At 37.3% G+C, this 24,339-nt stretch overlaps 1 protein-coding gene across 1 annotated transcript in view; it reads left to right on the plus strand.

Annotated features, from left to right (window-relative positions):
* UNC79 (unc-79 homolog, NALCN channel complex subunit) overlaps positions 1 to 24,339 on the plus strand; it is a 1,772,232-nt gene that overhangs the window by 636,785 nt on the left and 1,111,108 nt on the right. Inside the window, exon 23 of the mRNA XM_044074575.1 lies at positions 11,559 to 11,740. Within this exon, the coding sequence (XP_043930510.1) occupies positions 11,559 to 11,740 (182 nt within the window). The remainder of the gene's footprint in view (positions 1 to 11,558; positions 11,741 to 24,339) is intronic.

Consider the following 24,339-nt stretch of genomic DNA (forward strand, 5'->3'; position numbering starts at 1 on the left):
TTCCCACAACTTCATGCTGTGACTGATCAATTTAATCCCTGTGTAGTTACTACAGCTCTGCACATCACCCTTATTCTTAAAAATCGGTACCAAAACACTTTTTCTCCATTTTCAGGCATCCTCTCACTTTCCAAGATTTCATTAAACAATCTAGTTAAAAACTCCACTGCCATTTCACCTAACACCTCCATACTTCCACAGGTATGTCATCTGGACCAACAGCCTTTCCATTCTTCATCCTCTTTATAGCTATCCTTACTTCCTCCTTGCTAATCCATTGTACTTCATGATTCACTATCCCCACATCATCCAACCTTCTCTCCCTCTCATTCTCTTCATTCATCAACTCCTCAAAGTACTCTTTCCATCTCCTCACCACACTCTCCTTGCTTGTGAGTATGTTTCCCTCATTATCCTTTATCACCTTTACCTGGTGCACATCTTTCCTAGCTCGGTCCCTCTGTCTAGCCAATCGGTACAGGTCCTTTTCTCCCTCCTTTGTGTCCAACCTTTCATACAACTCTCCATATGTCTTATCCTTAGCCTTTGCCACCTCTGTCTTTGCCATGCATCTCATCTCCTTATACTCCTGTCTACTTTCTTCATCTCTCTGACAATCCCACTTCTTCTTTGCCATCCTCTTTCTCTGTATACTCTCCTATACTTCCTCATTCCACCACCGTGTCTCCTTGTCGTCCTTCCTCTGTCCAGATGAAGCACCTTTCTAGCCATCTCCCTTACTAGCTCTGCTGTAGTTACCCAGCTATTTGGTAACTCTTCACTGCCACCCAGTGCCTGCCTTAACTCATCCCTGAACTCATCCTCACAATTACCCTTTTTCAATTTCCACCATTTGATCCTTGGTGCTGCCCTCACACTCCTCCTCCTCTTCTTGATCACCAATGCCATTCTACAAACCACTATCCTATGCTGCCTAACCACACTTTCCCCGGTCACCAGTTTACAGTCTCCAATCTCCTTCAAACTGGCCCTCCTACATAAGATATAATCCACCTGTGTGCATCTTCTTCCACTCTTGTATGTCACCCTATGCTCCTCCCTCTTGATAAAATACATATTCACCACAGCCATGTCCATCCTTTTCACAAAATCCACTACCATCTGACCTTCTGCATTACTTTGTTTAACACCATACCTATCCATGACTTCCTCATCCCCTCTGTTCCCTTCCCCAACATGCCCATTGAAATCTGCTCCAATCACCACTCTCTCACCCTTGGGTACAGTCATCGCCACTTCATCCAACTCACTCCAAAATTTTTCTTTTTCATCCATCGCACATCCAACTTGTGGAGCATATGCACTAACAACAGTCATCATTACACCATCAATTTCCAGCTTCATAAACATCACTCTATCTGACACTCTTTTCACCTCCAAAACACTCTTAGCATACTGTTCCTTCAGGATAACTCCTATGCCATTTCTCCTCCCATCCACACCATGATAAAATAATTTGAACCCTCCTCCGATACACCTAGCCTTACTCCCCTTCCATCTGGTCTCTTGCATTCTCAATATACCAACCTTCCTTCTGTCCATCATATCAGCTAGCTCTCTCCCTATACCAGTCATACTGCCAACATTCAAAGTTCTGACCCTCACTACCACAGTCCTAGCCTTTCTCCTCTCTACCTGCTTTTGGCCATGCCTTCCACCTCTTCTCCTCCCTTGGCCAACAGTAGCCCAATTTCCGCCAGCACCCTGTTGGCGGTCGTTGTTAACCTGGGCCTCGACCGATCCAGTATGTAAATATTTACTGGTGTCTGCATGAATTATTTGGCAAAGTTTTACACCAGATGCCCTTCCTGATGCAATCCTCTCCATTTATCCAGGCTTGGGACTGGCACAAAGAAATGTAAATATTTTTAGTATAAAGAAATTTACACCTATTATTCTGTTGCACAGGGAGAATGCATTAGCCAGGCTCAATAAATTCCAACATATTGCCACTCTCACCTAGGTAGTCAAAGTCTAAGAAAGTGTTTTATATCAAGAGTATATGAACATTTGCAAATTAAGAATCAGCATTAGATACTTCCAGTGTGGATGTTGGATGAGCCTATCTGCTTTAAGGCTCCATGGCAATACTACTAGTTGGTTCAATAGTACTCACTCAAAGTTAAATGGGGATGAGAACTGCATTCTGACTATAAGACTATAAGAATAACAAAGATGATCTCCAAGGCTTATTCTGCAGGCCACTTCGTTTCAGCTTTTATTCAAATTCTTTATGAAAATGCTGTGATGATCCAAGCAAAAACTTGAATATTTTCTGTTGCTAGGTGGTGGAAAGTTAAAAGAATACATTTTATATGTTTATTGCTATTGAATTTGAGGAGGCAGCTGTCAAGAACTTTAGAGCTTGATGGCAAAGCCAGACCTTTTCCAGTGAAAAAACGCTCATCACTGCCCATGCAGAATATGGACCAGAAAAGAATAGACATCCCATTTCTGCTTGTAGTGATGTCTCCAGGATCATTCATTTTCTGCCTTACAACAGCAGCAGAAGCAGTTGTCTCCATCACTGTGTGGCCATATACCTCACTCTACAGTAATCATGTAAAGTTATAATGGAGTCATCAAGCCTGAGTTTGAATCTTACACATTGCATTCTTCAGATATTACAGCAACATAATCAGTCTCGTCTTACCTACTAACACCAAATTTAATATGTCTTCCCTGATTTATCAAAACTGAGTGAAGTAAAATCTGCATAAAAGAAAATACACTTTATAAAGGAAACAAAAATCATAGTAGCAGTTTCTTTTACTTGCAAAGCAGCTTGCATTTATGAAGTGGACATTAAAAAAGAGATGAGCTATGTATTACTATTTCTTTATGTATATTATTAGCAAACCATGGGGTAAAAGGTCACACAGACAAAACCATTCAATAAAAACTGCAAGAAAGACTCAGATGAACTGGAGCCTTCCCTGTGTAATACCTTAGACTTCCTGTAGTGGAGGCCCATGGGATGTATGCAGATGATGCCTCTTAGCAAAAGAAATGTGGACAAACACTAAAATAATTTTTTTTGGGAGGGTGGGCAAAGGTCCAAAAATAGTTACAATTTTTAAATATTGCTTTTATAATCTCAGAAAGTTGCCCATAGAGTGGGTTGGTTAAACATGGCTAAAGATGATATGAAGAATACAAGTATGCTTTGTTTAGCGCTTTTAAGCATTTTACTGTCAACATGTCTGGATAAAATCATGTAAAGTAATGTTGACAGAAGGAATGCATAACTGGCTGAGATATAACTGTTGCCTTTCCCTGTGACTATGTGATTTATTATAGTTGTTCTGATTGGATGAAAATAGAGGCATGTTCCTATTCTAAAGACTGGGTTGGAGTTCCTGTTACTGGCTAATGATTAAGGGCTCGCCCTGAATTAGAGGTCCTGATTGGTCAGTTCTAGTTATTTTTACTCACAATGAGCCATCTGTACTGATCTGAAGAAAGTACTTATCATCTTCAAGGCTCATCTATTACTTTATTTTAAGACTTTATTAAAGTGCATTTTAATTTATAATACATTTTTCCATGGTGGTGTGCTCTGAGATTTTCTTCCTTAAAGTTGTTAGAATTCAATAGCAGGATTTGTGTTAGCAGTTGTGCTATTTACAGTAGTTTATTGATGGTTTGAACAACATTCTTTACTACTCTCATCAGCAAATACCAAAATGATGATATATATGCAGAATTTGAAGGTCTTATTATGTGGTGAATTATTACTGAAGTTTTACAGTTAAAGTGCATAAATGTTATATAAATGAAGTAAAAAAAGGTGGCACAGTGGTGCAAGCAATAGTGTTACTTTGTGGTATGTGGCTCTGTAGTTCACGTCTCAGTTGAGGTGCCTTCTTCTGGAGTTTCAAGTCATTTCACTCTGTGCGGCTTTCTTCATTTATTTACTTATTTAAATTTCTTTTCTGGAGCAGAACACAGATTCATTTTGACCATTTTCACACCAGCTTGGTTAGTTTAAAAAAATGAGCACTTGCCATGCTTAGAGGCAATAATCATAATGTAATAATAAATATGATGAGGAAAAAATACTCAACATTTGAACTTCTGCCAGGAGAGAATATGCAGTCCATGCAATGAACAAATAAGAGGTTTATCAGAAAGTTTCGGAAAACTATATAGTCACTTAATTCTTCCTACAATCATTTGGTTGAAGGTTTAGGCAGGGGGAATGTTATATATATTTAGTTTCTTGAGTTTTTTTTTTTTAATGAAGTGAAAAGCTTGAGGAATCTCATTTGCAGTAATGAGGTTTACTGGGAATGTAGAAGGCAAAACATAATCAAAGAGGGTAGATGCCTGATGAAATACATAAGAATATTTGGAATGGATTGGTGTGAATCTAGTAGCAGGAACTCAGACAAATTTTACATATTATTTTCCTAGGAAAATAACTAGGCTTGACTGGATAGAAATGACATTTCACAGGAGCACTAGTATTTAGTCTGAAACTTTGAAATGCATCAGCTGTTTTAGGTCATGCAACAATAAAAACTAAAATAAAGATGCAGGGTGATAAAGTAAAAATGAGACTGTTGATTTCCTACTTATTTGTTAAAAAGAGAGTAGTTTAAGGAATGGGTACTGGAAATTATTCAAAGTTTATTAGAGAAGGCAGACGTCTTCTGAAGGGATAGCTAAGGAGTGATTTAAAATTAACATGGAGTTTAAAAGTAGAAATAAGAGGGTGAGAGAGAGAGAGATATGGGGAAAAGTTATTAAGAATTATTTAGTGGAGTTTTCAAAGGGTAACGCAGTGCAGAAGAAGGAACTGATGAGCCCAAAGGAAAAGTTATGAAGCATTTGGATAATATGCATGATTGTAAAAAGCCTGTTGTAATGCAAGCGTTTGTGATACCAGTTGAGTTGCACGTGATATCTCATGTTATGAATCAACTAATGTGACTGGCAAAGCTCAACTTCTAGCATTCAGCAGATTTATTTGTAAAGAAGAGATTATTGAACGTTTTTTATTTTGTAAACCACTCCGAGAAACAACAAGAGATCAAGATATTTTTGATGTTGATAATTAGTTTAGTTGTCATAACTTGTTTTGGTATTCCTGCATCAGTATTTGTACGAAAGGTGCCCACTCTATGTCAGGAAATGTAAAAGTATCTGTTAAACTGGCTCAAAAAAGAATCCTAAAATTAATTTTACTCATTGTTTCCTCCATAGAGACGTACTAGCGTCAAAATCTTTGGTACCTGATCTGAAAAAGGTACTAGATGAGACTGTCACAATTGTCATTTATATAAAAAGCAGGCTGTTAAATTTGAGATTGTTTGCAGCACTATGTTCCTCAATGGAAGTTTCTCACACGCAGTTGTTACTGCATACAGAAGTTAGGTGGTTATCTCGTGGTCGAGTTCTAGCAAGATTTTATGAACTAAAGGAGGAAGTTCTAACTTTTTTGACAACTTCGCAATCTCAGTTAGCACATTTTCTCAGTGATGAGCTTTGCTGCAATAAGGTTGCATTTTTTGCTGATTTATTTTAATGTTTGAACACACTTAATACAAGTGTGCAAGGAGAGCGAGAAAATATTCTTACTTCCACCGATAAAATTAATGCTTTCAAAGAAAAACTAATGCTTTGGGAAGATAGAATCAGAAGAGAGAATGCAGTAGAAATGTTTGAGCTAACAAAACGGTGCAAACTGGATGGAAATCTTATAGATCTAATTTTACAAACTTTAAGCTGCTTACTTAGTGCAAATACTGAAAAATATTTTCCCTCGGTTGACATGTCATCCTTGGATTGGATAAGACATCTGTTTGTCTTAAGTGCATGCAAATTAGAAAATTTAAATATTGCAGAAGAGGACAAGCTAACAGAGATAAGAAATGACAGAGGATTAAAACTTAAACATTCAACGACAGATGCTACTTCATTTTGTCTCTTTTAAAAGGGAATTTCCCAATATTACAAAAAAGCAATAGAAGCACTTCTTCCTTTCTCTGCGTCTTATTTCAGTGAATCAAGCTTTTCCGCAATGAATAATATTAAGAACAAGAACACTTAATAAAAGTATACACGGCGAGCATGAAAATATTCTTACTTCCACCGATAAAATTAATGCTTTGGGAAGATAGAATCAGAAGACAGAATGCAGCAGAAATGTTTGAGCTAACAAACACTTCTTCCTTTCTCCATGTTGTATTTGCGCGAATCAAGCTTTTCCACAAAGAACAAGAATAGATCGCAGCTGTAAACCCTGGAAGACAACTTAAAGAGTACGCCTGTCCAAAATTCAACCTTGCACAAAACACGACAAGCTCAGATATCTCATTAAATATTAAAGACAAGTAAAACAAGAGGAAAAGACTTCTTAAATCAATCAAAATTATACCTATTTTTTTTGTCACTTTGGCAAAAAATGTAATATATTTTTTGGTGTGCCACGAGATTTTTGTAATAGGTGTATGTGCACCATGAGATGAAAAAGGTTGAAAATCACTGGATTAGAGTGTTCTACATGTTTAGCACAGCAATCATAGGAAATGATGGAGTATTCAGATTCAATTGGACCAGATACCACTCACAGTACTTCACTGCTCTGTAGAGTAGAAGGATAAATCCTTGACAACAGAGAGTGTAAACCAAAACCATGCTCACTTAGCAGCTGTGGCATTTAGGAGGTGTTGAGGAGATGGTATGGGAATGAACAGGTTTTGCCAGCTCACCCATTCTGAAGGAATAGTAGGAACCCTAGCTTGTTTCTTGGGTAACACCTAGTGGTAGCAGTATGTGTTACACCCATGGACTTTGGTCCTAGTGAGCACATTGTTAACAAGTGCTGTTGCACTCTAAGGAGAGTTGAATCTGTGTGCAGAGACAAGCTTAACCTTACCCTCAGAAGCAGCAAATGAACTGAAAGGGGGGAAGGCAATCTGCTTGAGGAAAGGAGACACCAGGCAGGACAAGCAAGCTGGCTTGCTCCCTACTGCTCAGCTTTCATTGTTGAGGAACAGATGAGGCCAATAGAGCATCCTGGATAGGAAGAAATGGACTGTAGGGCTTTAGTCTAGCAAAAGAATGCCTGTCTCCATACCTCTCAACCTCTTAGCCCAAGAAATAGGGATAAAGTCTAAAATAATAGTGGGACAAAGATCGGAAAATAGGGGTAATTTTTAAATATTGCTCTTATAAACTTAGAAAGTTGCTAGAATAACAGGGTTTGTGTTAGCATGCATTTTCTGAAAGTTATGAAGTCTGAAACTCAACTGTATGTCATTATTTACTGAATTAAGTCCAATGTGATTTCCCAGTAAAATCATAAATTGTATGAGGAACAGGCCAAAATATGAGGGAAAAATCTGGACAGTCTGGGAAAATCTGGACACTTTAGAGGTATCCCCACAGGGAGAGGTGCCACTGGGTGAGGTTCTGTGGGGGATATTGTTTAAAAGATAGGATTAACAACTGAATGCAAAAGATATTACAGAGGCCTAGAACAGCTGAGAGTAGACAAAAGAAGAGGTGTGTATGAAAGTTTTTTATATTATAATGCTTTTTTCCTACTGACATATACACTTTTGTAAAACCATTTACAGTTTTGCTTTTAATGAAGTATAAGCCAGATTAAAATTTACTAATGCTACTTTCTAAGTTGAATGATTTCAGCTTATTTCCTTGAGGGTGTATTTTTTCTGATGGAGAAAGAAATAAGTGAGCCTTTTTTAGAAAGTATGAAGTAGGAAAAAGCCTTTACTGAAAACAGACCATTGGCATAGTAGGACCAACCTAGTGAAGAAATAAGTAATTATAAAACAAAAGAAAATAGGTCATTGTTGAAAGATTTTGAGTATTAGGGATATAAGAGCAGTAACTTTGCCAAAATAAGCTTAAAACTAGGGATACAACTTGATAATAAAAGGGAATGAATCCAAACAGATGTGATTTTTTCCCCAAAGATAATTTAGTAAATGTATTATGTAGCCTTCTAGAGAAAGTTTTGTTTCAGATGCAGGGAAGGAGATGAAGAATAGATGAAACAGACATATAGCATTTCATTTAGGTAGGCAGGAGGTAACCTGCTAGTAAAGTATTCACTGTTCCTATTGACCATCCAGCATGCACTTCTTCACTGTTTACTTGTATACTTAACTGCTTATTCGTTTTATTTTTGTTGATGTTAAGCACTATGAGGGGTACTCATAAAGAATCATAATGTGACCACTCTACAACAAACAGTGCAGTCAAAGCAGCGTGATGTGGCTCTTCAAGGCTTAGGCATGGAGAAATGTTGACACAGAGCAGTCATGTCTGGGACAATACTGCATAATGAAGTCTAGCAGCCACATGATTATGCTATGGGAAGTCACATGACATCAACATGCAGGTGGCATGCCTGATGATGTTTGTGTTCTCACATGCATCAAAGTGCATCATATCGGCAACATGGGCACAGCTTGAAACCCATACAAGGGCTATAATGCAAATTGGCAACTACTTTTAGTTTATAAATGAAAAAAAAATGGGGTGAGAGGACAGTCAGAAAGGGGGAAGAACAAGCAGAGAAACACACATGACAAAGGGAAGGTAAGAGTGGTATGAGGATGGGAAAGACAGGCATTTTTTTGTTTAAAACAAGCGCCCCTTTTCATCTTATTACAAATAAGCTTGATAGAGAAGTTGTGGATGGAAAGAGGGCACAGGAGTGGCGGTAGGGCAGATACACAAACATAACACATACAGAGACGTACAGGAAAGGAACTGTCACAAAAGAAGGGTCACAGTAAAGGTATGTAGACAGACAGACACAGGCAGGACAAGTGATGATAGAGAGGAATGTACTACAAACAAGGGAGGGGGCTGACACTAAAGGAAGGCAAACAATATGGTAGGCAGAGTCATAGCTTGCTCATTTAGTGCCTGAGGTTGAAAAAGGAAAGTTCCCTGATCTGGTGCACCTTTGTACAGTAGCAAGGACCATTCTCCCTAATCTGCACTGCTCAAACCCTATTGAGTTGAAGAGCAGAATAAATAAATAAATAAATAAAAAATAACACCCACTAAGTAGTTTAGAGCTTCACCTCAGTACTAATTAAAGTAATGGTATTCATTTCTGAATGCAGATGTTGTAATAAGCCACATTAACAACTGCTGATCATGCCCCCTTACACCTAGGGCTGCTACCTCTTTTGCCCCAGCCTAGCTACACCACCGATGGTAGGGGCTAGGGTGTTATGAGTACAGCCACCAAACTGTCTCACTGGGGAACCCACACAGAAGTCAATCACTCCATTTGTTGACATCAGTAGGTGGCTGCACTGCTGGTGGCCTAATGGTCAGGGCTGGGCAGCTTTTTGACTCTGCCAGCTGCATGAGAAGGTACTCCAGGGTGGTAGTATGAGTATGAAGCTCCCAGTCCACCTCAGTCTTTGCTAGCCACTGACCCTTATGCTGAATGATCTAAGAGGACCCCTCTGTGCCACTGTGATTAGGAACTAAAGCCACCCACTAGACAAGTAGCAATTGAGGCCACCAGTGAGACCTTCAGATCACCCTCCTCAGAGTGCTCTTTCACCTCACAAAGGCAGATCCATGGATCAATGGGGTCCAAACAGTTGGTTGGACAGCAGTTGGTCAAGAGCATGGTGGTTGCTGTCTCAGGCTGTCTGCTCCCCAGCTGATCCTGCAGAAAAGAAATGGAGAAAAACCAAACAGCAAAGCAATATAAGGCTTGAAAATGAGAAAAGATCAGGACATTCAATGCCACTGGTCCACATTTTATTAACACAGGCTGGGGAACTAACAGTCAGCACAGCAAATGAGCATAATGACTACAGATCAAATATTTAAGGAGGACATATGAATGTGGTCTAATGGTCACAGTGTAGGGGACAGTGGCACACTATGTAGAGGGTTAGCAATCTGCACAGCCAGTGAACAATGGAGCAATGTTGAATGTTGTAAATAAAAAACTTACTGGTATGGTAACCAGATAATTTCAGTTGTTATATACATGTAATATGCAGGGATACCTGGCACAGGTTACGACAGTAGCCCAGTAGATATGGATGAAAATTAGTCTACAAAGCCAATAAGCAATATAGTGTTGAAATACTATGAACAAGCAAAAGATTCAGTGCTGTGTTAAGCAGGTTAACCACAGATGAAAATACTGGCAGCAGTTCAGTACTGACATCTTACTGCCCGGACAGTGTGGTCAGTCTCCTCTGGCAGGCTGAACTGTTTGCTGTTATTTCAAACTTAGCAATAATGTGCAAACCTACTTTACAGTGACTCAACAGAGAAGATGCTTACTGTAATAATGATGCTTACCTGTTCATAACCTCTTCTTCCCACCTGCAGAGATGGCCATACTGACACCTCTTCAGGTCACTATATTCATGTTGACACTGCTCACCAGAGTGGGTGATGCTTGATAGCTGTAAGGGAAGCAAAGGATTCATGAACGGGAGCCAGAAGAAGATGGCCTTACAGTGGATAGTAAACTAAGTAGAAAAGTCAAAGAAAGAAAATAGACACAGAAGGGAGAAGTGATTTGTAAGATAATTAGAGACAAATGAAAGGCTAGCAGTGGAGTCAGAAATAAACATAAGGAGGATGGGAAGGAAGTAAAGTGAGATTACGATATCTCCAAGGTGGCATATCAACTACTGTGTGACCTAATTGTTTTTTATAAAAATGATTTTTTTCTGATTACACTGGCAGAATTAATTTCTCTTATTTCGTAGCCCTTGATGGTAGTGAAGTAAATTAGCATTTGGTTTTACAGAAGATTTTTTTTTTAATATCATATTTACTATAGCAATATAATACTGTGTTGCAGCTGTTATCTGCCTCATAGTGTTTGGTTCTGCAATCCATTTCCCAGTTAAGGGGTATCTTAGTAGAATTTACATATTCTCCCATTGTTCAGGCAAGATTTTGCAAGGGTCTCTGGTTTCTTCCTACATAACAAAGTCATGCCGGGAGGTGAATTGGCGCTATCACAAAGTGCTGCTAGGTGTACTTGCAGTGTGGGTGTGCATATGTACTAAAATGGACTGATGTAACATCCGGGATTAGTTCCTACATTATACTAATTACTTTCTGGGACTGACTGTGACTTCCCTGGAACCTTGAACTGAATAAAGCATAATGCTCTTCATAATATATTGAATGTAGTACCACCATGATATCTAATTAGTTGGCTGTTTCACAATTAAAACACTTCAGTAGGTTTTAGCATTAGACTCTGCAGAAAAATAATCATAACATTTTTCCCTCTTGGCAGATATAGTAATACTTAATACTTTGCTTTAATATGCCATTTGAAAATGCTTTCATGCACTCTACAGTTTAGTAAGTATGCTGTGATAAAGGCTTATCCAAAATTAATTTTCATTAAAATTAGACATCCTGAAAAATATGGATAATAAATTAATGTACCTAATCTATCTGCATATTACAGTATGTTTTGAATTATATGTGTTTTGCAACAATGTTACATCATTTTAAATACAGTCTTTTAATGTTCCGTCCCTTTCTTTCAGTGGAGAAGGTGACTGTTCTCTGTAGATTCCTGGACATTCCGTCTGTGACTAAGAACCACATGCTGAAGTATTCCCTCGCTCATGCCTTCTGCTGCTTCCTTGCTGCAGTGGAGGATGTTAACCCAGCTGTTGCTACAAGAGCTGGACTCTTACTGGACACCATCAAAAGACCAGCTCTGCAGGTAGCTAATAAAAAGTATGCAAGGATTCTTTCTTAGATTGTGATGGTCAAAAACAGCTTTCCTGGCAGGTTGAAAAAGTGCAAAATATGCAACAAATCTCTTAGTGAATGACAGTTATTAACAGATATTCTCTTGCAACTTCAGGGAATATTTATAGTCTGTTCCTTCTGCTTTTTTAGTTTGATGATGCATAAGAAGCCAATCAGTGTTCTGCTGTCTTTCCAAATAGAAAAAAAAGCTGATATATATATATATAGTGTATCCTGTTTTCTCAGATCCATAGCCACCTGCCATCTAATTGCCTCTACTGCATTTTTGTTTCCCATTACTGGGGCAAGAGCTGTTTATGATGCCCATCTTCCTAATGCATGCTAACTCTAGAAAAACTTTTTCCTTAACACCACCACAATTCAGACAAATTATGTCTGAATATGTGGTGGTCTTTTGGTTTGTTAGATTACAAAGGGAAACTGTTGGTTTTCTTTGGCAATCTTTTATTTTTCTTAATGTTTTGAAATGTTAGGTACATTGATTTTTGAAATTCCTGCATTATAATTTGCGTTTCAATGATTTTCTATTCTGAAAAATCATCAAACACTGCAACACGAACACAAACACACACACACACACACACACACACACACACACACACACACACACACACACACACATATATATATATATATATATATACATATACATATATAGAGAGAGAAAGAAAGATAAACAATAGATATAGATATAGATATGAGTTTATACTGATTTATGTAAGTAAGACACTTTTCACCTAATCAGAAATCATCTAAAAGAATTCATCCTTAGATACTTAGTCAAAGTACATATAAAACTTCATATACAGCAAATACTTCTCCAAAACTTCTTTTTTTTTTTTGCAGGGAGGCAAACTCCCTTGAACACATATAATTAAATGGTCTAACTTTACAGTTGTACAACCACAGAGAAAAGGGAAAACTCCTTACACAGAGAATTACTGCAGGTACACAAATGCAAACTTTTAGACAAAGAGCTGCAACATAACAGTGAAAATTAACAAGGCACAAATACTGATCAGCACTAATTTGCATTGTAATTTCTATGATCATAAACTACACCACCAGCAATTTACTATAGCCTTACACACTTTTCTATCAAATGTGATTCAATCATTTGTGTTTTATAGGTTCATAGGTACGTATTAGGCTAGTTGCCTTTGAAGGCAATTTTAAGACAAGCCCATATCCCTTTTTCTGCTCAAAATGATGTTTTCTATTTTTTAAGAGACTGACCTTACTCATCCCACGGTCGATAATTTTATATTAGCCCTAATGAGAATAGCTGGGATCATACCATAGATAATTTGAGGGGATGCAAACATGGGATAAAGAATTTATAAACTGCCTTTGTCCATTAGTAGTACAGAGGGCAGTCCTGGGGTTAATTTTCTGTTTCCCATCCATAGATCTAGGTTGTGCTTGAATACAGATAGGGATAAAAATTGTTTTATGTGGATATGGAGTCTGTTCCAGAGCAGTGGTATCCTCTGTGAGATATATCTGTCCCTCCAAACCATTCTGTTGATGTTGCAGAAAAGGTTTAGATTACTAGACCAAGTATTTCTGATACCATTTGACTTACTGATGTGCATTAAATTCATTTGTATTGGGTCAGAGGATGTCTTGTATGCAAGACACAGGTCTTCTCTTAGCAGTCCTTCTAGGATATGTTGTTTAGCCCTTCTATCCTTTTAGTAAGGTATATATGTGGGCAGTCCAGTTGTTGCATGTGTCTGGACAGGTACATGCCAAAGGGGGCATTATATTCAACGACTGGTCATAATGAGGGCTGACCAAAGAAGGACAATGACACCCCTAGATCTAGACACAATGCCTTTGTTTGTAAGCTGTGCAATATAGAAGGACTTTATTATAACAATGGGCACATTGGTCAAAAGTTAGGTCACTGTCCACATAACCTAATCCTGAACAACTGGGTCAACTCTTAGGGTCGTACTGTCAATGTGGTAGTTCCCTTGGGTAGATGATGTCCCAAAGGATATGTTAATGCATGTTTTGGCATTTAACTTCAGAATATGATTTTGGTACTAATTATTTATTTGGGACAAACCCTCCTGCAACATGGCTAAGTTATTTAGGGATACAATGATTTCTCCTAGCTTGCAGTCTGCAAACTTCATCAGCCAGAGCACTTTGGTATTGGCTTTTACTTCAATAAAGTAGATGCCAAATAGGAGACGTCCCAGCCCAGGACCCTGGGGGACTCCACTAATCACTGGTCTCTTTGTGGAGGTAATTTCCCCTATTTTGATTATCTGCATTCTATCTGTGAGCCAGTGAGTGACATATGGGTTTAGTCTCAGTTTATTTAACTTTTATACTATGGGGAATTGTGTCAAAAGCTTTGGCTAGGTTGAGGTATGTGGTGTGTACTGTTTTGCCCTCATCCATTTCTTTGGCGACCTTTTAAAAAAATCCACGAGATTTATTAAGCATGACCTGCCCTTGATTAGTCCAAACTGAGATGGGTCCAGTGTTTGGAGGTTCCCCATGTCTTGATTCATTAGCTCCATAATAAGTCTTAACATGGCTTTGCATATGAGGCTGGTCAGACTTACAGGTCTGTAATTGACTGAGTCTGTGGAAGGCCCTTTCTTCTACAGGGAAATGACTACAGGTGTTCTCTATTCATTTGGTACAAAACCTGTATAGAGGCTGAGATTGCCAGTGTTGTTAGGAGTGTTGCAAGAAAAAGTAAACAGACCTTAGGTAAATCCAAGTGACTCCACAAACGATAATGGCGAACACAAAAAAAGTCACTGGAACCATGACAGTAAGAATAAGTAATTTATTCAACACAAGCAGCTAAGTAGAAAAGCAAGTTAAAAACTTTCACCCAGAGGCCTTCCTCAGGGGTTAACATTAGAACACAGAACAGCTACGGGATACATACTAGTATAAGATCACATGATAAATCAATTAAACAATTAACCTCATACACAATTATGTTTATCTTTCAAAATTGGCTTTAAAGACACAGCACTGTCTAAGCCTGGTAGAACATGAGCTTTAAGACATAAAATCCATTTTAGTTATGCTGGTTCTGTCTTTAATAAACTGTCTTCCCTCTTAAATTGTCAGTACATATTTCCAAAACTAAATAAATAAAATTATGATTTGCTCCTTCTCGTGTACGTTTATACAATGTATTCATTATTTTCTTCATATTAACTTCTGACATGTGACTATATATACGATCTTTGAGTCTCTGATTCATTTTCCCTATATAAAATGAGTCACGTTCAAAACTTGCTAAATAAACAAGATTCATACTGTTACAGTTCCCATATACTCTCAACTCCATTTTTTACTTATACACTGGATAAAACACAGGGAGAAGATGAAATTAGTAATAATGACCTGCGAACACTTTAGCAAGAACTTACAGTACCATTATATCTGTTATTTAGTAAGTCATATAAATATGGAGGGATTCCACAAGATTGGAGAAGTGCACTTATTAAGCATGTCTTTAAGAGAAAGGAGGGGGAGTAGAACAAATCCAGAGTCATATAGAACCATTCGTTTACTTTCATGTTGTGGAAGAATAATCTAGAAGGTTATATTGGATAAATTATGCTCAGAATATGAAAGTTTGGCACTTGAAACTATATATCAGCATGCAAAATTTGAAAATAGATCTATTACTACCTATAACATGATGTTCTATAACAGTATAATTACATCCCCAAATGAAAACTGTGCTGTGATGTAATTTATATAGACAACTTCAGTATTTGACAGGGTCATACAGAAAACACTGCTCAATAAATTACAACAACAAAGTATTAATGTACTCTTGATAAGATGGATAGCTGCATAGCTTACAGATAGGACATGGCAAGTATCATACAGCAATTGGACAGGTAAAATTTGAGGTTATAGTCAGGGTGTCCCACAGGGCTGTATCCCAGGTCAGATCTATTTCTTTCATCAGATGTGTTCTATTGTCTGTATGCAGATAACTTGGAAATGGGTAAACTAATTACATGTGTTACAAGTATGGCATGCCTGCAAAAGAACTTGACTAAATTGACCATTTAGGCACAGAAAAATAATTTGTTTAATTCTACATAGGGGAAACTTATAGGAGTTTTAGGGTCCGGTTACAGGAACATATTAGGGACATACAAAATAAAAAAACTAGAGAGTCCCCTTGGGAGCCATTTCATGACAGCACACAATTCTGATCCTGATTCTTTTGGGGGTTGTGTTCTGGAAAAATTGCAAGTTGTTATAGGTGAATGTGTGTCCTTAAAAAATAAATTTTTAAAAAAAGAAACCCTTTTGATTTTAAAGTATGGTACTTTGGAGCATCAGGGACTCAACAAGGAATGTAATTGGAAGTATGTGATTTAAATTGTATGCTTAATTGATTAATTGTCTTATGCAATATGCTGTATTTAAATAAAGAGTGTTTTGTAGTGTTTTTACTCTTGGAAGGCTGTGCAAGCCGAGGCACTAAGTGTTTCATTAAAATTGCTTACTTCTTGGATCAGTGGTCTTGGTGGTATTTTAAAATTTAATTTTTTGCTTTTTTAAGTTGTATTTGTTACAGAAAAATAATATTCTGATATATACATCAAAAACTAAGCGTATGAGATTTGGGAAACAAGAATTGAAATGTGAATATATTACAACACAGTGACTGCAACTGTAGATTCATTTAAAGACCTGGGTATATGGGTAGATCCATCTTTGAGTATTTCTAATGATATCGACCTATTGGTTAATGATATTTATAGGAACAAGCCAATAACAAAAAAGATGCAGCTCCAGGCAAAAAGCGTGTCCGTTACCGAATAGTAAAATAACTGATAATTCCACAAACACATGCACGGTAAACGGACTGCGTAAACTTACAAGTCAAAATGGCATAAAATTAAGACTCAAATCTATAAAAACCGAACGTTCTTTATTAGGTATAGTTAGCGCTTTCACCTCCTTTGGCTTCATCAGACTGTATGCATACCTCATTTTACAGCCCTTTATATACATTTCTTACATCTAATTAACCCCCTAGTGTCAAACATCTTCATTACATCTAAAACACAAAATATAATAATTGCATTTTCAAAACGCATAAACAGTACATTAAAATAATGTTCAAAGAAATAAACAAAATGTATAAAATGTTATCCTATGAACATGTATAAAAGCAAATCAGCTCTGTGTAACCATAAAATACTGATCATTTCCTTTTAATTACACTTTTTCTCAATCTACGTTTTTAAAATTGTCTGTAAACTGATTTTATCGTTGAGACCAGGTGGAGTATCTGCCCTCAGGCGTAAAATCCACCTGAGTTCAGCCTCCAAAGTGAAATTCTCCAAATCACCTCCCCTGGAATTGTTCTTAATATGTTGCAATACACAGAAGGTAAAAGTGTGTAAAGGTCCTGCTGCTACACAATGTCTGGCTAATGCATTTGATTTTTCAAATTCCTGCATTATAATTTGCGTTTCAATGATTTTCCATTCTGAAAAATCATCAAACCCTTCTACACAAACACAAACACACACACACACACACACACACACACACACACACACACACACACACACACACACACATATATATATATATATAGAGAGAGAGAGAGAGAGAGAAAGAGAAAGAGATAAATAATAGATATAGATATGAGTTTATACTGATTTATGTAAGACACGTTTCACCTAATCAGAAATCATCTAAAAGAATTCATCCTTAGATACTTAGTCAAAGTACATATAAAACTTCATATACAGCAAATACTTCTCCAAAACTTCTTTTTTTTTTTTTTTTTTTTGCAGGGAGGCAAACTCCCTTGAACACCTATAATTAAATAGTCTAACTTTACAGTTGTACAACCACAGAGAAAAGGGAAAACTCCTTACACATAAAATTACTGCAGGTACACAAATGCAAACTGTTAGACAAAGAGCTGCAACGTAACAGTGAAAATTAACAAGGCACAAATACTGCTCAGCACTAATTTGCATTGTAATTTCTATGATCATAAACTGCACCACCAGCAATTTACTATAGCCTTACACACTTTTCTATCAAATGTGATTCAATCATTTGTGTTTTATAGGTTCATAGGTACCTATTAGGCTAGTTGCCTTTGAAGGTGATTTTAAGACAAGCCCATATCCCTTTTTCTGCTCAAAATTATGTTTTCTATTTTTTAAGAGACTGACCTTACTCGTCCCACGGTCGATAATTTTATATTAGCCCTAATGAGAATAGCTGGGATCATACCATAGATAATTTGAGGGGATGCAAACATGGGATAAAGCATTTATAAACTGCCTCTGTCCATTAGTAGTACAGAGGGCAGTCCTGGGGTTAATGTTCTGTTTCCCATCCATAGATCTAGGTTGTGCTTGAATACAGACAGGGATGAAATTTGTTTTATGTGGATATGGAGTCTGTTCCAGAGCAGTGGTATCCTCTGCGAGATATATCTGTCCTTCCAAACCATTCTGTTGATGTTGCAGAAAAGGTTTAGATTACTAGACCAAGTATTTCTGATACCATTTGACTTACTGATGTGCATTAAATTCATTAGTATTGGGTCAGAGGATGTCTTGTATGCAAGACACAGGTCTTCTCTTAGCAGTCCTTCTAGGACATGTTGTTTAGCCCTTCTATCCTTTTAGTAAGGTATATATGTGGGCAGTCCAGTTGTTGCATGTGTCTGGATGGGTACATGCCAAAGGGGGCATTATATTCAATGACTGGTCCTAATGAGGGCTGACCAAAGAAGGACAATGACACCCCTAGATCTGGACACAATGCCTTTGTTTGTAAGCTGTGCAATATAGAAGGACTTTCTTATAACAATGGGCACATTGGTCAAAAGTTAGGTCACTGTCCACATAACCTAATCCTGAACAACTGGGTCAACTCTTAGGGTCGTACTGTCAATGTGGTAGTTCCCTTGGGTAGATGACGTCCCAAAGGATATGTTAATGCATTTTTTGGCATTTAACTTCAGAATATGATTTTGGTACTAATTATTTATTTGGGACATACCCTCCTGCAACATGGCTAAGTTATTTAGGGATACAATGATTTCTCCTAGCTTGCAGTCTGCAAACTTCATCAGCCAGAGCACTTTGGTACTGGCTTTTACTTCAATAAAGTAGATGCCAAACAGGAGACGTCCCAGCCCAGGACCCTGGGGGACTCCACTAATCACTGGTCTCTTTGTGGAGGTAATTTCTCCTATTTTGATTATCTGCATTCTATCTGTGAGCCAGTTAGCAATCCAGCGAGTGACATATGGGTTTAGTCTCAGTTTATTTAACTTTTATACTATGGGGGATTGTGTCAAAAGCTTTGTCTAGGTTGAGGTATGTGGTGTGTACTGTTTTGCCCTCATCCATTTCTTTGGTGACCTTTTAAAAAAATCCACCAGATTTATTAAGCATGACCTGCCCTTGATTAGTCCAAACTGAGATGGGTTCAGTGTTTGGAGGTTCCCCATGTCCTGACTCATTAGCTCCATAATAGGTCTTAACATGGCTTTGCATATGAGGCTGGTCAGACTTACAGGTCTGTAATTGACTTGAGTCTGTGGAAAGCCCTTCATTCTACAGGGGAATGACTACAGGTGTTCTCTATTCATTTGGTACAAAACCTGTATAGAGGCTGAGATTGCCAGTGTTGTTAGGAGTGTTGCAAGAAAAAGTAAACAGACCTTAGGTAAATCCAAGTGACTCCACAAACGATAATGGCGAAAACAAAAAAGTCACTGGAACCATGACAGTAAGAATAAGTAATTTATTCAACACAAGCAGCTAAGTAGAAAAGCAAGTTAAAAACTTTCACCCAGAGGCCTTCCTCAGGGGGTTAACATTAGAACACAGAACAGTTACAGGATACATACTAGTATAAGATCACATGATAAATCAATTAAACAATTATGTTTATCTTTCAAAATTGGCTTTAAAGACACAGCACTCTCTAAGCCTGGTAGAACATGAGCTTTAAGACATAAAATCCATTTTAGTTCTGCTGGTTCTGTCTTTAATAAACTGTCTTCCCTCCTAAACTGTCAGTACATATTTCCAAAACTAAATAAATAAAATTATGATTCGCTCCTTCTCATATACGTTTATACAATGCATTCATTATTTTCTTCATATTAACTTCTGACATGTGACTATATATACGATCTTCGAGTCTCTGATTCATTTTCCCTGTATAAAATGAGTCACGTTCAAAACTTGCTAAATAAACAAGATTCATACTGTTACAGTTCCCATATACTCTCAACTCCATTTTTTACTTATACACTGGATAAAACACAGGGAGAAGATAAAATTAGTAATAATGACCTGCGAACACTTTAGCAAGAACTTACAGTACCATTATAACTGTTATTTAGTAAGTCATATAAATATGGGGGGATTCCACAAGATTGGAGAAGTGCACTTATTAAGCATGTCTTTAAGAGAAAGGAGGGGGAGTAGAACAAATCCAGAGTCATATAGAACCATTTGTTTACTTTCATGTTGTGGAAGAATAATCTAGAAGGTTATATTGGATAAATTATGCTCAGAATATGAAAGTTTGTCACTTGAAACTATATATCAGCATGCAAAATTTGAAAATAGATCTATTACTACCTATAACATGATGTTCTATAACAGTATAATTACATCCCCAAATGAAAACTGTGCTGTGATGTAATTTATATAGACAACTTCAGTATTTGACAGGGTCATACAGAAAACACTGCTCAATAAATTACAACAACAAAGTATTAATGTACTCTTGATAAGATGGATAGCTGCATGGCTTACAGATAGGACATGGTAAGTATCATACAGCAATTGGACAGGTAAAATTTGAAGTTCTAGACAGGGTGTCCCACAGGGCTGTATCCCAGGTCAGATCTATTTCTTTCATCAGATGTGTTCTATTGTATGTATGCAGATAACTTGGAAATGGGTAAACTAATTACATGTGTTACAAGTATGGCATGCCTGCAAAAGAACTTGACTAAATTGACCATTTAGGCACAGAAAAATAATGTGTTTAATTCTACATAGGGGAAACACTTATAGGAGTTTTAGGGTCCGGTTACAGGAACATATTAGGGACATACAAAATAAAAAAACTAGAGAGTCCCCTTGGGAGCCATTTCATGACAGCACACAATTCTGATCCTGATTCTTTTGGGGGTTGTGTTCTGGAAAAATTGCAAGTTGTTATAGGTGAATGTGTGTCCTTAAAAAATAAATTTTTAAAAAAAGAAACCCTCTTGATTTTAAAGTATGGTACTTTGGAGCATCAGGGACTCAACAAGGAATGTAATTGGAAGTATGTGATTTAAATTGTATGCTTAATTGATTAATTGTCTTATGCAATATGCTGTGTTTAAATAAAGAGTGTTTTGTAGTGTTTATACTCTTGGAAGGCTGTGCAAGCCGAGGCACTAAGTGTTTCATTAAAATTGCTTACTTCTTGGATCAGTGGTCTTGGTGGTATTTTAAAATTAATTTTTTTGCTTTTTTTAAGTTGTATTTGTTACAGAAAAATAATATTCTGATATATACATCAAAAAGTAAGCATATGAGATTTGAGAAACAAGAATTGAAATGTGAATATATTACAACACAGTCACTGCAACTGTAGATTCGTTTAAAGACCTGGGTATATGGGTAGATCCATCTTTGAGTATTTCTAATGATATCGACCTATTGGTTAATGATATTTATAGGAACAAGCCAATAACAAAAAAGATGCAGCTCCAGGCAAAAAGCGTGTCCGTTACCGAATAGTAAAATAACTGATAATTCCACAAACACATGCACGGTAAACGGACTGCGTAAACTTACAAGTCAAAATGGCATAAAATTAAGACTCAAATCTATAAAAACCGAACGTTCTTTATTAGGTATAGTTAGCGCTTTCACCTCCTTTGGCTTCATCAGACTGTATGCATACCTCATTTTACAGCCCTTTATATACATTTCTTACATCTAATTAACCCCCTAGTGTCAAACATCTTCATTACATCTAAAACACAAAATATAATAATTGCATTTTCAAAACGCATAAACAGTACATTAAAATAATGTTCAAAGAAATAAACAAAATGTATAAAATGTTATCCTATGAACATGTATAAAAGCAAATCAGCTCTGTGTAACCATAAAATACTGATCATTTCCTTTTAATTACACTTTTTCTCAATCTACGTTTTTTTAAAATTGTCTGTAAACTGATTTTATCGTTGAGACCAGGTGGAGTATCTGCCCTCAGGCGTAAAATCCACCTGAGTTCAGCCTCCAAAGTGAAATTCTCCAAATCACCTCCCCTGGAATTGTTCTTAATATGTTGCAATACACAGAAGGTAAAAGTGTGTAAAGGTCCTGCTGCTACACAATGTCTGGCTAATGCATTGTGTTCCTGCCTAGTCCTGATATGATTGATGTGTTCCCTAATCCGAATTCTGAACTCTCTGTTCGTCTTTCCAATGTAGAAAGCAGAACATGCTCCACACTGAGCTAGGTATATGACATTGACACTCCTACAATCTGTATTAGTCATAAAGACAAACTCCTTATCTATGTGAGGTGATCTAAAGGAACATGTGGTATCAATATAACTACACTGGTTGCACTTGCCACAAGGAACAGTGTTGTGAGTCCTTGTACTCTGTTCGGTAACCAATTTGTGACATAATAGCCTTTTCAGATTCTTCCTATTTTTATATTGGAATCTGGGTTTAGCTCCAACTATTTTCACAATCTCATCTTCTGCCTCTAAAACATCCCATCTTCCCTGAATAATGCTCCTAATATTTTTGATATCAGTAGTGTAATGAATGGGTATGCTGAGTCCTGAGGGACTGGTATTGTCAGTATTCCTCCTACTAAACGCATATTCATTGTAATTACTGGAAAAATATGGGCAAGCTACAGTGTCCCTTAATTCAACGGCTGTTGCCATAGCCTTCTCTATCTCAATAGTAGCATAAGACCTACTGGATAGCCTCTTTCCGAGTGCATCCAGTTCCATCCTAAACCCTTGAAAAGTAGGGTTTAGTCTGGACGCTCTCATAAATTGCCCCATTGCTACATTGGTGAAAACATGCATAGGATGCATGCTATCTCTATGTAACAGTGTGTTCCTATAGCAGTTCTTCCTGTGAACAGAAGTGTTCACAATCCCATTACCCAGCCGCATGATGTTAACATCCAAAAATGATATGAATTCTCTAGAGGAGCTACAACTAAACTTCAAGAAATCCACCGAATTATTCAGGAAATTCTCAAAATCCTTTAACTCAACCTCATTCCCTCTCCAAACCAAAAAGAGGTCGTCCACAAACCTCTTATAAAATCCAACGTGTTCTTTGAACAAATCAGAAACAAAAAGTTTGTTGTCATACTCCCATTCCGCCATCACAATGTTGGCGTAGCTATTTGCACAACTAGTGCCCATAGCCACGCCATCATTCTGTAGGTAGGTCTCCCCATCAAATATGAAGATGTTATTTTCTAAGATGGTTTCTAAAAAAAGTGCTAACAGGTCCACCAACCTATTTTCCAAGGATGTGTGTTTCTTTAGATAGCTCATGACCCATGCAACCCCTCTGTCATTGGGGATAGCTGTGAACAAGCTATTTACATCAAAGGTTGCAAAGATATATTCATCATCTTCTTCCAGCGTAGTAATATACTCATAGAATCCTAGCAAAAATTCCTTGCTGTCCTTCAGAATGCATGGATTCTCTTCAACTACCGGTCTAAGATAATGCTCTACAAAGAGGGAGAAAGGTTCTGTCAGCCAACCTCGCCCTGAGACGATTGGTCTCATCGGGGGGTCATGCAACTCCTTGTGCACTTTAGGGAGTCCCTTCAAAACTGGTATCAACGGGTTCACCACTTTCAAATAACAAGATGTATTTTTATCAATAACATTACTTTTCAATAAATCTGTGACCATAGCATGTACCCTAAAAACTCTTATCATAACATCTTCATTGCATAATCTACTATAAGCTTTTGTGTCATGTAAGAGCTTATTCACATTTTCTTTGTAATGTTCAATATCCATTACAACAATGGATCCTCCTTTATCAGTGGCAGTAATGATAATGGAGCTATCATCCTTTAATTTATTCAAGGCTAACTTCTGTACATGGTTTAGATTGCACTTCCTAAAAAACGTTTTAGTAGGTTTATCCCTGTTATTATAATATTTATATAAGTCATTTTCAATCAACCTGGAAAATGTTTCTAATACAGGGTGTAGCAATGGAACATAAGTGCTTGTGGGCTTACAGAACCTTTCTCCCTCTTTGTAGAGCATTATCTTAGACCGGTAGTTGAAGAGAATCCATGCATTCTGAAGGACAGCAAGGAATTTTTGCTAGGATTCTATGAGTATATTACTACGCTGGAAGAAGATGATGAATATATCTTTGCAACCTTTGATGTAAATAGCTTGTTCACAGCTATCCCCAATGACAGAGGGGTTGCATGGGTCATGAGCTATCTAAAGAAACACACATCCTTGGAA

This window comes from Protopterus annectens, chromosome 6.part0 (genome assembly GCF_019279795.1).
Source record: "Protopterus annectens isolate FY-2018-M chromosome 6.part0, PAN1.0, whole genome shotgun sequence".
NCBI lineage: Eukaryota > Metazoa > Chordata > Ceratodontiformes > Protopteridae > Protopterus > Protopterus annectens.